At 40.5% G+C, this 17,514-nt stretch overlaps 1 protein-coding gene and 1 pseudogene across 7 annotated transcripts in view; one reads left to right on the forward strand and one right to left on the reverse strand.

Annotated features, from left to right (window-relative positions):
* TAFA2 (TAFA chemokine like family member 2) overlaps positions 1-17,514 on the forward strand; it is a 420,034-nt gene that overhangs the window by 266,817 nt on the left and 135,703 nt on the right. Inside the window, exon 1 of one of the 6 annotated variants that reach the window (XM_084760230.1) lies at positions 10,374-10,480. The exons of the other annotated variants lie outside the window; for them this stretch is intronic. Within the exon in view, the coding sequence (XP_084616356.1) occupies positions 10,437-10,480 (44 nt within the window). The 5' untranslated portion in view covers positions 10,374-10,436. Of the gene's footprint in view, positions 1-10,373; positions 10,481-17,514 lie in introns of those variants that run through there. 6 annotated transcript variants of the gene reach the window in all.
* On the reverse strand, positions 9,612-10,061 carry LOC311585034 (large ribosomal subunit protein uL14-like; annotated as a pseudogene). Its single transcript has one exon. The product of its transcript is annotated as a large ribosomal subunit protein uL14-like (transcript).

The raw sequence follows: 17,514 nt of genomic DNA on the forward strand, positions 1-17,514 counted from the left end.
CACATACACACAAACACACACACACAAGGTGGGGAGAAGGGAAAAAGGAGGGGGAGAGAAAGCTGTTTTCTGCTTTCTGACAGGACAGGCTAACTGAAACTCATAGAAATTCTCCTGCCTCATCTTCCCAAATGGTAGCATCATAAGCATGATTTAGATAACATCTTTTGTCTTGTTTTCTTCTGTACATAGGTGGCACCCCATTATGATCCATAAATGGCTTAGTGAAGACTGCCTGAAAAAAAAACTTTATATTTTACTTGATGAAAAGTCTTTTCAGGCAGCTTATTTATTTTGAAGATAGTTTTATGAAAGATGAATTTCGAGGGATACAGCTACTTTAATACCAAGAGAGCCATTCATCAGGATCCTGCTAAAAGGGACTTAATATCAATGTTTGAAACAGAAAATCTACAAAGAAACAAACAAAAATGGCATTTACTTACCCTAACAGATAATAGCAATACTATAGTGAGCTTGCATGAAATGCATTATTTGTTGGCTTATTATCTTTGGTAGTGCCTGATACTTAAATGATAAAAGATGTGTATAGATTTTGTACCTTTAAGCTGGCATCCTTTGCTGGTTACCTTCTCAATACATGAGGTATGTTAAGGATAAACACTCGGGCTGTGAGCATCCTCGGTATTCTGAGACAGACCATTTGAACAGAATCCTTTGTTGACTTTTCATTGTGGAGTGGACCAAGTGAGACTACATGTCCTTCACACTGCTTGGTATTCCCAGGTCCATGTGTCCCCAGGACTCTTCCTCTGAGTCGAGAAGCTTTCCTTTTCCTACTCTGCTTTACCCATTTCAGGTTTAGTTCAATCACTTCCCAGTTCAAATCGGAGTTTACTCCTTGGTGTCAGTCAGGGACAGTGTGAAGATGTTTCACGTGTAACAGCCACAGCAGCAGAGCATTGTTGCTCTGATAAAGGTCTTCTAACCCGAGTTTTCCTAAATAGGCTCTAGAAGGCTGGAAGTTGATGATGCCTGATTGTTTTATTCTATAGATAGAAAATGGGCTTGAAGTAATGCTGTGGACTCTGAGTGAAGACACGAAGAGAATGCTAGAATTCTGGGAATGCACTTTTGACCTTTGGGCTTCTTTCCTGTGCCCTCGTTCCCCAATACCCACGAAAACCCCTTAGTTAGTATTCCTATTTAATAGGAATTTAATAGTTCTTATGTGTGGCTTGTGTAATCCTGCAAACCTCACTTTGCTTTATGATGAGTCCTCTGGAGGGAGGGGGAATTATAATAGCTTAAAAAAAAAACAAACTCGAACACGTGGCCTTACTTTAAGCTAAGTTTTGAGGAAGCAGCTGCATTTCCCTAAAGTTTTCTTGATAATAAGTGTGTGAGCCTAGTGTCTGCTTTATAATTGGTGGCTTCCAGTGACATGTGCACATTAAGTAATTCTTGGACTGTGTGATTCCAGACTCTGCCTTCCTACGTTTAATTAAGCTAATATACCATTATATTCTTTTCCCTATGTAAATTGATGGTAAACAAGCAATATATCATCACAAACTCTTAGCCCGAAGCCTTTCTGTTTCCAGCATCAAACCTCAAATTAAGAAGTACCTACTTTAGTCCGAGCATAGACTCCACGTGTCAGAGCTCTTACCCATCACTATCATGGCTACCTTATCAGCTTTAGAGTCATCATAAGTGTTGACTAGTATTTATTGTAGAGCAGTGCGGCTTTTATTTTTCTGTGTGCTGGATATATGACTAGGATTATAGTCTGTTAGACACTTTGATGCCGATTATCATGTTTATTGGGAAAAGAGGTGGCTGTGGCAAGTATTGTCACTTTTATTTTATGACATGATTCAGGTGAGGCTCAGAGGGACCATCTGCCAAAGCAGGTAATTCAAGTCAGTCTTGAATCCAAATATTCTTCACATGAGTCCTACGCTGGCCTTGTGATCTCACAGTAGGATCAAAACAGACGGATAACGTAACACTGGCCAGCGCTGAGTAGGGAGGCAGCAGTACTGTGCCTGGGTGACTTTGGCATCTGAAAGACCACACCATCACAGAAACAATGAGCTTGGTGGGAAAATCTTTATTTGAGGCTGTTTTTTAAGCTTTGCATCAGGAGAAAAGCTAAATGCATCCGTTTTATTCCCAATTGACTTCCCTTGCCTCCATTTCCCAGCTTGTTTGAACCATGAGCTATTTAAGGCTTCAGACTTTACCAGAGGCTTCTGAATATCCTTTTGTACTCGCTAGTTTTTGTTCCCAGTAGCTGAAAAGAGGCAGCTGATGCCTTTGGTATTTTTACACATTGTGCTTCATTGTTTTCCTCCACTGTTTTCCACTTCACGCCCAACCCCAGATGCTGTGAAGTACCTACTTTAATCCCAACACGGACCCCATGTATTCAGAGGTCTTACCCATTTCTTCTGGGTAGAGACATGTGCTTTGCAGGAGGATCTTTTCTTTCTTCCATTCTGAGTTATATATATATATATATATATTTTTTTTTTTTAACACACCCCTCCTGAAGAGTAAAGTGGGGGCAGGACCCGCTCTTGCCCTTGCAGGAGTAAACGCACTGTCTCCAGCCTCTGCCTTTTCCCATGAGTAACTTGCTTTGCATGCAGAACTACATTAAGTATCTTCTGAGTCAAGGACTTTAACATACCCCCTACGTACAGCTGTGTGATGTAAAAGTACTGTTTGAAGCCCATAACTCTGAGCACAAACTCCAGGGAGAATGAAGGCACAGCAGAGGAAAAACAAGTCGATTACGGTCATTTCGTCTTATCTTTTTTTGCTTTTCTCTTTCTTGATCAAGACAGAGTGTACATGGCTCGTGATTGAACAGTTCTGTCAGCTCCAGGAATCTAAGGCATTAGCTCTGAGGCCACACATTTCCATCCACAGACAATAATTGGCACATAGAATTCTTAAAAACAGGACTAAGAGTGCTTTAAAAAAATTTTTTTTTTTTTTTGCTTATCAAGACAGGGTTTCTCCGTGTAGCCTTGGCTGTCCTAGAGTCCCTTTATAGACCAGATTGGCCTCAAACTCACAGCGATCCACCTGCCTCTGCCTTCTAAGTGCTGGGATTAAAGGTGTGCACCCCCATCCTGCCCTAAGAGCTTTTAAGAACTGAGAAATTGGCGGGGTGGTAGTGGCGCATGCCTTTAATCCCAGCACTCGGGAGGCAGAGGCAGGCAGATCGCTGTGAGTTCGAGGCCAGCCTGGTCTACAAAGTCACTCCAGGACAGCCAAGGCTACACAGAGAGACACTGTCTTGAAAAAAAAAAAAAAAAGAACTGAGAAATTTCAGATAAGATCCCATACCCTGACTCTTTATGGGGTAGTCTGTGGCAACCCCACTTTCCTTCTTCCCAATGCTGTCAGTAGCCTGGAGCTGAGTGGCTTCTGCAGCACACAGGGACTGGATCCTCTGACACTTTCTTCATTTGCCCATGTCCTAGTGGCCTCATTATGTATCAGTAGACTATTTTTACTCTCGGAGTAATATCATATTGGCAAATATTCAGTCCAAATTTAATTCTACCCAGTAAACATGGGTCAAAATTAGTAGGAATTATTTCAAAGCATTCTGTTTATGGTATAGAAAAAAAACCCCAGATATTAGTATCATTGTTTTCAGCATCACAGGTTGGATAAAAAGAGTTAGAAGTGGTGAGTTCTGGCTTGCTCTGACTCCCTTTGACCTTGTACAAGTTGCTTCCATTTTCTAAGGCTATTTCTTCATCTCTGCAAGGGGACGAGTGCGTCTGCCAGCCTCATGGTCATATACATCAGATGCAGTCACGGATGTGAGGATGTTTAGTATACCATATGGCACTATGCAAGGCTAAGGCACTCTGTGGGTAAAGAGAGCTTTAGCATATGGTTTCTCAAGGAGCTTAGAGTCTGTTTACAGACTGAGGGTTGAGATGGAACATAAATAACAGTTGAGAGCGTCCCACTTCTTAAAAGAAGCAGAGACATTAAATGTTACCAGAAAACACGTGATCTTTCAGGGTAACCAAACTCAAGATCCAAAAGGCACATATAACCTTTCTTCTACTGTCAATTTCACACGTATTTTCTCCTGTACATACTCCGAGATAGAAAACATTACACTGTAAAGACAAATTAGTAAAACAGAAAGCCAGTTTTCTGTTCTTATACCAGTTTTCTGACCAATAGGAAATAAATAATAAACACAGAAACAAACGTTTTAATTTCATGTCCTATCACACGTCACTAAGAACATGACCCAGGCTGTGTGGTAGAGCCAACAAGCCCAGTGGCTCATCACCGCTGTTACTGTATGTTTGTCGTGCCAGACACACGTGAAATTCACCTTTGCACTGCTTTGAAGTTAAGTTTTTGTTGACTGTAGTGGTATCTGGCATTGTGCTTTTTCCTCTAACATTTTCCCTGATATGCCTTGAATCCTTGTCCCCAACAATTCAAGTAAGAGGATATAAATTTGGATGAAATAAGGCCAGCAGGTTTTCAGCAAATATGAGATAACAATGGTTGTAGTTTAGACCCATCATTCCTGTGCCCCTAATGCAGGGCTTTCCTCCACTCGGGGTGTTCTTTGGAACATTTCTCTAAAATAGACTCAGGTAATAGGTTCCCACCGTCACCCAGAGACATGATTTCACCATCTAATAAATCTCACCATTGGAAAAAAAATGTCTCCGGATTGTACGTTTAACCAGTTGACGAGTGTGCCACACCATAACTGCCTGGTGCTGGAAAGTACCCCACACCGAGGAATCCACTTCTACCCACAAGAAAAATGTTAGAAAGCAGTAGCTGATAGAAAAAAATGAAAGTGCACTGAGTAGAGATTATGTGATTGATTTTATTCATAAGAAGAAGCCCCAGATATTGGAGAATAAAAAGATTCCAAAAGGGGATGAAATCTTGTTGCAAAAGGAATAAGCCAGAAAGCGATATATTAGATGCTTACTGCGGACGGAGGTTTAAGCGGTGCTTGCTGCTTTGACTCTTAATCAGCCAGATTCTCAGTTGCTTAAGCTATTAACTGAAAGAGGAGTATAGCGCTTGCTATATTAAAATCTTTTAACATCCCACTATGCTCTAAAAAGCATCTTATTAAGATACATGGAGTTATGTTCAAACACTGTACACGTATAAGGAGTGTACGTGAAATGGGATCGTAAAGTTGTGCAGATGCCTGCTTCCCTCCCTGTCGCCCTCTCGCTGTGCATTGTGGAGAGATGTGCTGGAACGCTCAGCGGCCATGAGTTTATTTTTGTTTCAGCTATTAAAACTTAAAACTATATTTATTTATTTTTCTGGAGGGAGTGAAAAAGACGGGTGTCTTATAATGCCAGGGCAAGTGTTGGGAGGTCAGAAGGAAATCTGTGCGAACCAGTTCTCTCTCTCTCTCTATGTGGGTCCCTGGGATCCAACCCAGGCAGAGAGATGTGATAGGAAACGCCCTTACCCTCTTACACACCATCCCAGATCCGTTTAAATTATACATCTATAGAAGGAAAGGCATACATACGCTGGTGGACGTGATCCAAATCCTCTTCTTTGGCCTTTTTCTGCAACTTTTTCTGAAGATAGGATGGCATGTATGTTAATGTGCATCTGCTATTAGCTTTCGAATGATTTTTTTTTTTTGGTTTTAATTTATTTGTTAGTTTTTTTTTTTTTTAAATTCATGCATGCGTATACTACATTCAGGTTACTCTCTCTCTTCTCCCATGTTCCTCTCGCTCCTTTGGTTTGGTTTTGCGATGAGCCGTTTAGTTTAACCAGGGCCGTGTGTGTGTGTGTGTGTGTGTGTGTGTGTGTGTGTGTGTGTGTGTGTGTGACTGTTGGCTTAAGGCTATTCACTGGAGCTTGGTGACGTCACCACTGGGGTGCATAAATGAAGTCAGCGATTCCTTTTCTCCCAGAATCCGTCAGCGAGAACCAATTCAGCAACCAGGGGAAGGTTTGATAAGGCTCCCTCTTCTGTCCATGCCTGGCCGTGGATGGGCCCGTTCTTGTGCAGACCTGGCACAGGCATTCATAACCCTGGTGAGTTAATTATGGCCATGGCTGTGGATTGCCTAGAAGGTAGCATTTGTCCCTTCTCCCTCTCTTTCAGTTCTTGTATGTCTGCAGTGTTCCCTTGTCTTTTGTGGGGGTGCTGTGAATATCTTCTTTAGGACCGAGAGCACAATCATCACGTATTCTTAGCACCTTATGCAGCCATAGGTCTCTGCATCTACCACAGTTCACCTGGAAGAGGCTTGCACTTCTGGTTAAGGCGGAAAGGGCGGCTGCCTGTATGTGTGTGAGCATGCAAACCTAGAAGGTGGCTTCAGGCCCTGTCAGTTTAATTAAACAACGAAACTCATTTCTTCCCTAGTGTCCAGCGACCTCCCCTGACACGGGCTTGTGGGTGGCTTTACTTTACCAGGTGTAGATTCTGTCTTGTGGAATGGGCCTCACGTCTTGCCAGAGAATGCTCAGTTACCCCTCATAATTAATTTTGATGGGAAGGCTCAAATATGGTAGCGCTTTTCATGGGATGGGTAGATGAATTAAGTCCTCAGAGGTTTATGTTTGCACTGATCTCTGATGCGGCTCTATGTTGACCATCGTTCAGTTGTGTTGGAGTGGTTTATTCGTGAAGGTGTTTTTGTCTGTTGATTATAGGTTGTTAATCTGTTGGTATGCAATGAGCATCGGCCATGTTGGATAACCAAACAGTGGGAATAATTACTCTTATTCATAGCTATAACTACAGTTTAAATGAATGTCCCTTTTGGAATATAGATTTTTATCTGAGCTAAGAGCCTTTAGGATTTTTGTCATCATTTTCACTCATCCTTTCACTGCTTTGCTAGGATGCAGGAGTGGAGTGAAGTTTTTCTGTGCTTCCATTCTCTAAGAGAGCAGGGACACAAAGAACAGAAGTTTTTAGCTAGTCCCAGTGGTGACAGAGTGGGGAACATGTAGGATTGATCTCTTTACCGTGAAGTCCTTGTTTTAATAATTAGAAATGTTTTGTTTTTAAAAGTGAAATAAAATACTTGTTTTGAAGCCTTTATATGGAACTTAGTTTTATGTGCAGATCTATCTGTGTTTTTACCACATTTTACCACTTTAAGTGATAGGTTTTTGATTTAGTGACCTATGCAAGAGTAGATATAGTAAGAGGGGTTTGTTTTCTTATTCTTTTTAGTGATGTTGCCATAGCTGAATCATTCGTAAGTGGATGCTTGGTGGGTGATGTGCATCCACATGGCTCCTGCCTGCCTCCCAACACCAGTTTATAGTCATATTTCTATGTAGCATCATTGTTCTGTGTATTTTGAGATATAGCAAATGTGACATTTTCTAATTGCTAAACTTTTTTCCTTGTAGTTCTGGTAGTGCAAGAGATCAAATATAAAATGAGGTTTCACTGTGCCTAGATTTCAATGAAATATTTTTCTTTTAACAATATTGTCAGGATTTTGGGAGTAAGCATACATTTTGTATTAAATTATTTAAATCAGGCTTACTTTAAAAATAGTTCTCATACACTTTAAATTTCAGTCAAACTCAAATTCACTCATGGGCTTTTTTTCCCCTGCCATATATGTCTTACTATAGTGGTTTTCCATGAAATCTCATACGGTGTAACCTCCCCATGTTTGTATCTCACTGTAAGCAACAGATTTGAACTGTGGAAGCAACAGTTCATGTTCTGTTTCTTAAGTCAATGGACAAATGTTAAGATTGAGTCATTGAATACGAATAGTGAACACAGAGAAGTATTGTAGCTTAGGGTTAATATTGAGAAGTGAAAAGAGACAGGTAGTTTAAATCTGATGGATGAGTGCCCTCAAACTATCAAGAGCAACTGAAAAGGAATAAAACAGACCACCTGATCCTGAAAGAATGAAGGGCATATGTTTGATGTGTCTTGTTGATATATCGCCATGGAAATAAGATAAATAGACAGGTTCAATTTTCCTTATTGAATAAACAAGTTTATCTAAAGCATTCTCAGTGACTGCACTGTTACTAAGAGTTGTAGATTGCTCACTGCAGGTTAAGATTTGAGATGGAGAGCAGGGGTGAGGCGAGGCCAGGTTTTAATAAGAAGTACCCGCCAGACTGCAAGAATTCAAAAGAGAATTGAAAAGGTGATCACAGTTTTGAGTCAAGACTGTGGGAGGAAGAATGGAGGGATGGAGTCAGGGCAGAAGGTCATCTGTTGAGAATAGTGTTGTTACAATTAGTGCGAAAAGCCTGGTCTTCTTCACTACTTGGGAGCAATGTCACAGGTAACAACCACTTCCTCCTTGGATGCCCCATGAACTTCATCAGTTTTTTTCATCTTTTGATGCTGAGGAAGATACTGAAAATATATAATTGTGACTTGAAGAGAAGGCCGACATGGAGAAGAAGTTTCTTGAAAGACTGCTAGGAGGGCCTTTTAAGGGCCAACAACTTCCTAGAGAAAAGTTAGACTTCAGCAAGGTTAGGAAGCACATTTGAAGCTGGTTGGAAAAAACCTAATACGAAGAGACAGGAAAGATTTCTTCAGAAACATCCCAGTGCATGAAATGATTGTTTCTTTCTGGATGTCAATGGGTTAGATCAGGAAAGCAGCATAAGGGCTGCTTCCTTATGCAGCCCAGTCTCACAGACCCATTAGACTCTGCTCAGAGGGATTTGGAGCAGAAAGAAAAACTCCTCATTGGAAGGGGCCATTTCTGTGACCATCAGTGACAGTCCACCTTCAAAAGAAAAAAAGGAAGAAAGAAAGAAAGAAAGAAAAAGAGAGAGAAACAACGAAAGTTTCTCATAAAAATGTAACAAGAAGATGATGGTGTTTAAGGTGCTTCCAAGGGTTGACCTATTGTGTGGGGTGTGTCACCTGTAAGGCTGAAGTTTCTAAAAGGCTCTGAGGAGCAAGGGTTGGAGGAAAGAATGAAGATGCAGGTAAAGATAATAGAGATGGGGAAATAGAATCAGGAATTCAGGAAGCCAACTCTTGCAGGGGCAGATCAATCTGTTCAGAAGTCCATGATCCGGGTCACCAAAGCGGTTGACTTTCATTTTCTCAAAGATGTGTGAATTGAGCAGCATCCCAAGAACCAGGAAGAGTATAAAGAAGTAACCGCCATGTCTGACCTGTGACAGCATCCTCCATCTCTTCCTGCACAAGTGACTAGAGGATGCACTATCATTAAGCCTTTCGATGTGTCAAAAGAAAAGAACATTTGAAGAAACAGCTTCTACATACATGTCTCTTGCACACCAGGTTGAAGACACCCACAAGTGAACCCTTACCAGAATCCATCTGAGGGATCAGAAGACAGAGATCATCCTGTTACCCTCCAGATCTGTGGCAATGATCTCACGAGACCACCAGACTCTCACGTTACAAATCAAACATAGCTCAAGGCCTGTGACCTGCAGAAGCATAGCAGAATAGGACTCTCTGAGGAGTTAAAAAATTACAACCATGTACATGCAAATCATGGGAACTTGACCCCAGAATTCTTCTTCTTCTTCCTCTTCTTCCTCTTCCTCCTCCTCCTCCTCCTCCTCCTCCTCTTCTTCTTCTTCAAGAGCAAAGACTTTTTTTTAAGAGCAAAGACTTTTTAATGAATATATTTTACAAGTACACCAGAGAATCATGCGATGCTGCCTGCATTGGATGCAATCCTGGGCCACAAGTCCGTACACTCCTTTGCCACTGGACCTGTGATAGCAGAACCTTTCATCTTGCCTTTATTGTTTACTATGACCCCTGCATTATCTTCAAAATAAAGAAACACCCCATCTTTTCTTCGATATGACTTTCGTTGTCGAATTACCACTGCCGGATGGACCTTTTTCCTTAATTCTGGTTTGCTCTTCTTAACTGTGGCCATCACCATATCCCCCACACCAGCTGCAGGAAGCCTGTTCAGCCATCCTTTGATTCCCTTCACAGAGATGATATACACATTTTTGGCTTCTGTGTTGTCAGCAGAGTTGATCACAGCTCCTACCGGAGGACCCAGGGAAATCTAGAACTTCGCTCCGGAGGACCCGCCGTATCCTCACTTCGACATCTTGAGCGCCTGGAAAGAGTCAGAAAGTGACCCCAGAATTCTTGAAAGTGGGCCTTTGTTCTCAAGAAATAGCTGTGCAATCACCTCATTATCCTGTGGGTTTTGATTTAGCAGTGATAGTCAAACATGACACCGGAGAATGAAATCTTTGAATTTTACTTCACAGCTTGCCTTTCTAACGTCTTGCATCCCCTAAGTCACCAGATACTGCAGTGAGTAACAAAAGAGACGAGGAAGAGGATGGACCAGCGGTGAGAAGAGTTCAAGCTGTGCCGCGCTATGGGTGTTTCATAAATCCCCACATCCCAGAGGCAAGAAACTTGGAAGTGTCCTTTCTCTTTTCATTCTCAAAGAAGACAGAGAATGTCAGTTACAGAAGAAAAAAAAATGAAAGAGATGCAGAAAGGGTAAGTACCCAAGCTCGTGGCCCTCTCCTTGCCCTGTTTTAACACCATGTTCCAGCCAGAGGGAAACAATGTGATGACCATGACTCTAGCTGAGCCTTTCTTCCTAGAAACTGATAAAAAGAAGGGCCCAGAAGGCTCAGAAGTGGAAGAACGGAAGCAATAGAAGGAAGAATCTTTCTGAAAGCCTCACTTGTACACTGTCGTCTTCCAGCAGCCCCTTTCCTCAAGAAAGAGTAAAAACTAATTCCTGAGAACCTTCACGGTTCTCTTGCTCAGAACCCTTCAGCTCACCACCTAGAAGACAGCCAAGGAGCCATAGGAATAAGGAAAGAGAACGGTTGAAATGGAAGGCTGGAAAATGCAGCAAGTCGGGGAGGAGAAGACAGAAGAGCTAGCTGGGCTCAGAAAGAAGAGGAGTTCAAGGAAAATCCAAGCATCCAAGGTAGTATCCAGTGTGGTGGCCAAAACAAGAGACTTGCCTTGAACTGTGCCCTTGTCTCCAAACGTCTCTCCTGGACTCCTCTGCTAAGCTCAGCTAGCAGCTGGCCCTAGAAGCCGCTCTCTGTATCATGAGGCACGGAGAGAACTCTTTCTCTAGACTCAGCCACCCATGCGTGCCAGTGTACCCGACTGTAGGCTCAATTCTCTTTACAACTATATTTCATTATGAACTTATTAAGCAAGCCTACCTCCCTTACAACCCGACTAACCCAAACAATAGGAAAAGAAGATTAAAGAACATAATAATGAAACCTTAAGGATATTAGTTCCAAGGAGCGATTCTCCTTGCATACTCAGCAGGACCTCAGCAAACCAGCAATCGCACCCAAGTTGCTGCTGGAACCTGGAGCAACTAGAGCCTAAAGCCTCAGCCGGAGTCCAAAGCCTTGAAGCTTTCCCTGGAGCAGTTCTTTCTAGGAGCTTCTCTCGAAGTGCAGGATAAACAGCCAAAACAATCCCACGTCCTCTCTCTCCAATCCTCTTATTTTGGGCTCATATCTATATCTATATCTATATCTATATCTATATCTATATCTATATCTATGTATCTATATATATCCTCTCAGAGTCTCTACTAGGATGTTTTCAGCTGGCAACATCCAGGCTCCCCCACGAAATGGTTCGACTTCTAAGGGGAAGTCTCTTACTAGTCTGTTCCCAATCCCACACTTGGGATCAACACAAAAACATGTTTATCTCCTCTTCACCTGAAAGCCTCAGGTGCCAATTTTCTCAAGATAATTTTTCATACATTTTTTAAAGCTAACAATGAGATTCAACTCATTTAGGTCTCGCTTAGACTTCTTGTAGTTTTTTCCTTCAAACACCAATAGACCCTTTACTATTGGTCTTATCTCTGGCTAGAATTTCAAGTGTTTGTTTTAGCATAATCTAATTCTGTTTCACCCTTATTACCTCTCCCCTTTGCATATTTATTTTAAGCACAAAATAAAGGTAGTTAAATCCTGAAGAAAAAAAAAACTGAAATGAGTGCTTTATATAAATGAACTCATTTGACATCCCACCAGCTCACTGAGGCAGATACTAGAAGAGACAGAATTAAAATGTGAAATTAAAGGACATTTCTGTAACAGGTAGTGCATAACAAAGTGGTATACCTCCATGACTGAACCAAAACCCACTCCACAGTAATGCATGCATTGTCCAAGCACCCTAGAGACAAGAAGGCAGCCAGTGGTCACTAGATCTGGATCCAGGAGCTGCCTCTTCTACTCACTAACTGTTCTAAAGTCATCTTATTTGGATTCTTACATACGGTAGAGGAATTGTCATATACTCTGAGTTTAGTTCAAAGGTCTAACACAAGAGCTGAATGGAAGGTTGAGTGAATGAGTACATTTTAAATATAAAACTATCAACACATATGTAATAATATCTGGGTCTTCAGTTAGCATCACTTCTTCTTAAGGAGATCCGCCTAGATTTAAGATCCTGTGACACAGTACATTTATAGTTTGATAACTGGCTCTGAAATATGAGTATATCTACATTTTGATAATCTATGTGAGAGTATGCCTTTTCAGTGTTCGATTTTTAGCTATTGCTTCACATTCTGCCCTGTAAGAGTTTAGATTTAGGGTAAATTTCTGAAATATAGCTTACTTCTTCATCTGTGACTAAAGCACATGTGCTTTGAAAACACTTTCTCTGTGACTTAGATTCTTAGTTTATTCCTAGGAAGAATTTTATAGTCTAGACATTATTAGTTGTAGAATTAAAAAAAAAAACTCTATGCTGACTCTGTGTAGGATGTTTTACACTCTTTGTGTTTATTGTTTACAGTCCTAATACTAATACAGATTAGCATTTATGCATTCTACATGTGGACACTCAGGTCCAGGTTGTTAAGTAAACATGACAAAGTCATTTAACTACTCTGTCGTGGGGCCTAGGATCACATTTGAGCATTTCTGACTTTTACACCTAGTCTCTGAGGGATGGACCTTTAGAGAGAGAATAACACCTCACACATATTCTCTTAAGTTCAAATGTCACACAATCTCCTATTTATTATAGTGACATTTTCTGAGAAAAATGGATGCCATTCCATCTTACAGATAAGGAAGAAGTGCAAGGGTCTCACTGGCAGAAGCAGATGAGCAGTAATGTAGCTCACTTGTTCATTTCAAATGTCTTTCTTATGCTCCTATATATCTTAGATATCTTTATTTTTTTCTTTATAAGTTTTTGTGTCTGGTTTGATTATTAGAGCTTGGAACCTTAGAATATTTCATATTTCTGGAGAAATCATTTAAATGATAATACATTTCTCTCCCATAAGATTTTAACCTGTAGGTGGCAAAGGTAATACAGAATTCTGACAGTTCTGTCTATGTGCTGCTAGGAATAAATCAATAGTTTTCCTGTGCCCACCAAAATTGCAGTTGTGAAGAAATGAATAAAAACCATATAAGGTGGTTTCATCATAAGACATTAAAACAGCAACCATTCCAAGCATCTGAAACAACTGTTTCAATGCAATTTGGTAGTGTTTGATAGTATGGCTTCAAATACTACAGTGTGTTGATGGGTATATGGTATTGATTGAATAAATTGATGGTAATAGAACAATGATTAAAAATAGATCACCCTACTTCTAGATGATATACAACATTGTGAAGCTGGTAGAGTTAAAATTCTGAATTTATTGTTATATATTCTATGTATTCAGCATAGCTAAACTCTTCACATTTAAAATTGCAGCCAAGATTTAATTTTGTTGTGATTATGTGTTGTATGCATGCGCATCTGTGTGGGAACTTGTGTGTGTGTGTGTGTGTGTGTGTGTGTGTGTGTGTGTGTGTGTGTGTGTATGGTATAGTGGTCTGTGCAGGACAGAAGAAGGCATCAGATTCCCTGGAGCTGGAGTTATAGGTGGTTGTCAACTGCCCACTGTGAGTGCTAAACTGAACGAACCTTGTTCCTCTGTAAGAAGAGCTAACACTTTAGACCACTGAGCTATTTCTCCAGCCTGCCTTGTACTTGTATACCTATCTATATCTATTTAATATCTATCACCCATCTATCTGTCTATATCTTTCTGTAGATGCCAAATATATCTATTATATTAGTTATGTCAAGTAGACCTATTGGTTGTGCATATATATATATATATATATATTTAAATTTGTGGGGAAGAGGATTTGTGGAAAATCTCAGCATGTTTCCTGAAAGAGAAATCTGGTCTATTTTCATCTCTTCATCTCCCACTTCCTTTTCGTGCTTCACCTTCTATTATCCACCAACATATATGCTATTTTTGTCACCACTCCTACTTTGTATATGTAGTAAAATTTTTAATAACTAAGTTAACAGACATAAGGAAATGTCTTTACTACAAAAGATTCATGCTTTTTATTTGATTAAAATCAACATACACCATCCAGTCCCTTAAGTCATCATGGTCTCTCTGATCCAAGTAGCCTGAGCAGTAACACTTAGGTAGAATTTCTGCCTACAAAGAAATTATATTTTAACAGGAAAAGAAGAAACTATGCATTGAAACACAATGTAGATAAAAGAATGGGGTTACTTCAAATCTTAACAGTACAAAAGGTGCTGTAGGATTTTGGAAGAAAGAGCCTTCAGGTGCTCACCTGGACTCTGGAGTCAGGGTTGCCAAGAAGTGACTTCTACAGAGGTGATTTTGAGGAACAGACTACTACACAAAGACTGAGTCAGACTCTACAGGGCATAGCAAAGGTTTAGATAAAAATTTGGCATAAGTTGGGACAGTGACCAAATTGGTGTAGGATGAAAAATGGTACCCAAGGTTAGAGAGGTCAAGTGAGGAGATGGTAGAGTTTTCTTCTTCAGCAGGTAAGTTAGGTTTTACTCTCCCTTCTCTGAGTAGGTAAGTTCCGTATTTTAAAACAAAATATGCTGTGGTGGTGTAGCATGACTGACATTTTGTAAAGACCATTCTGGTCTCTAGAGGCAGGGCACATGTCTTATTAAGGGTTGCACATTGCCATGGTAGGTTCCTTGTCAGAATCTTTGAACAGTGGGTCAATGTAGAGAAATGTGATAAATAGACTTAAAAAATATTTTTTTCATATATGATGTTTATTTCTGCAGGAATATTCACAGCTAAGATGAGGTTGGGTAGTTGACCACAGGTCTCAGATTCTACCTCTACACTGTCATTCATTTTCACATTATCTTTTTGTAGACCATTTAAGTGTCCTTTGTTTTCATTAGGAATTAATTTCTCTCATAGAAAAGCATGTTTTAAACTCTTGCTTGATTGCAAAATATGTATTTTTTCATATGGGAGGGAGTGGAAAGTCTACAAAAAATATCCAGAAGTCTAACCCAGTGACTTAACTGAAACACGTAGCACAGAGGGGAAGGGTGAGAGACAGACCAGAAGATTTGTCAGCCCTCCAGTTGGACAAGTTTTCACTTCAGCATCCTTCATTGCCAAGGTTACCATTTCTCATTTATCCCCCACATCCCCCAAGTTTCCTGCAAGCTGCTGCTGCTGCTCAGGCAGCAATTTCAAGGTTTCATCTTCCATGTGCATTTATCCATTAGCTTGCAGTTTCTGTTCACTTTGGCTTCTGTGGTTGGCAACTCGCTGAAATTTTTCTGTTTTTATAGATGAATGTGACAATTCTAATTTGTGGTAGAACACTTTAACCTGAGATTCGGTGGGTAGAAAATAGCAAAAAAAAGGGGCTGTATGCTCCTTTTCTCCTCATGTGCAAGGGTGAGAAGAAATGTGCCTTTCAGCTTTCCCCCTCTTTGCTATTGTCCTGTTGTCAAAAATTATTAATTACTCCATTTTGCCATTTTTCTCAGACTCGATTATTATTTAAAATCAGAAGAAAGCTAGAAAGTTGAGTTCCCGCTCCTTTTCTTTTCTTTTCTTTTTTTCAGTTTGCCTTTTCCCATTTCTGTCTCTTCTCACTTTCTTCCTCTTTGTCACGTCCTAATTGTATGCTAAAGAGATGATTGGCACCCATTTACTTCCTCCCTGTGTTAACAACGACAGAGCATGTTTGTCTAAAAGGTTTTTCTAACATTCAACAAATGTGCATCTCCCAGTTATTAAACTAGAAATTGCATTGCCCATGGATAGTCTTTGAGTCTCTCTGCCTCTGCACATAGAATTCTTATACTAGAGTGATTGAGAGAAACGAGTGGATTGTAATACAGTACAGTGAATGGCCACTGTGGAAAACGGATATTCAACCTGGTCTTGAATAGATTCTATAGGAGGAGGAATAACCTGCACGAAGACCAGTGAATACAAGCTCATCATTTCTGGGGTTGTGAGAATTCCTGGGAATGGATAGGAGGTTTCAGCTGACATGAAATGAGATTTTAATAGAGGTACTGAGACATTTTTGTAGAGTTAACATTTAGGTTACAGGTATGAGTGGACAGAAAGATGAAGAGAAAGACCATACGATTAGAAACATAAAAGATTGGTAAGGACCCATGGCTTTTTCTTTTTTCTTTTTTCCCCCCCTGAAATTAGAGCTTTTAAAAATATATGTATGTATTATTTATTATAATTTATTTCACACATTACATCCCAATTGTTCTCCCCTTACTCTTATCTTTCTGTTCCTACCCTTCTTCCTTTTCTGCCTTGCTCCCCCCGCCCTAGACCTCTGACATGAGGGCCCTCCTACCCTACTGTCTGGCCACAGCCTATAAGGTCTCATCAGGACAGCCTGCATCCCCCTCCTCTGTGTGCTCACAAGGCCGTCTTGACAAGGGGCAGTGATAAAATTGTGGGCACCAGAGTGTATGTCAGAGGTTCAATGGTAGTGCCTCCTCCTCAACTTGGAGAATCAGCTGTTCTTCTGCTACATCTGAACAGATTTTAAGCAAGAGGTCTTTCTAAGACATAGAGATTGGATTATACTTATCTGATTGATAATATTTATTCAAACATTGAACATTGCAAATATAAGTGGTAAAGGTCAGATGAACACTTTAAGCATACGTATGCAAGAGGTGCTGTATGGTAGGAAAATTGGGATGGTCAAATACATGCTTAAGCACGTGCGTCTGTGTGTGGGTGCGGTATGGTAGAAAATAAAGCTAGCATCCTGTGAAAAATTTTGGTGGTCTGAATCATAGTATCATAGTAAAGTAGGTTAAGTATGTAATGTAAGAGATATAAAGGGGATGCGATTGACTGACTGTTCAGAAATATTGATGGTACAAGAGTGAGAAAATAGTATGGTTACAGAGTTCCGAATATTGGCCTGCATTCCCCTTTCCCACTTTGCTCTGACGGCTCCATGATTTTGTGGATGTTTCTCTTTCCATATGTCTATGTACTGACTGTCTCTTCTGTCATCTCATTTGGTGGGTGCACAATGGTGTGGGAAACGATAGGCTGTTGACCTTGTACCAGAGGCCATTTGTATAGACAAAGCTATTATCAAGAATTAGGCTAAGCAATTCTTCCTGTCAGATGAGTTTTGCTCTTCATTATGTTATGTGATGAGCAGTGCCATGAAGTTGTAGGATTGGATGTAGAGGCGGAGGCA

Source organism: Acomys minous (genome assembly GCF_964271855.1).
Source record: "Acomys minous genome assembly, chromosome: 15".
NCBI lineage: Eukaryota > Metazoa > Chordata > Mammalia > Rodentia > Muridae > Acomys > Acomys minous.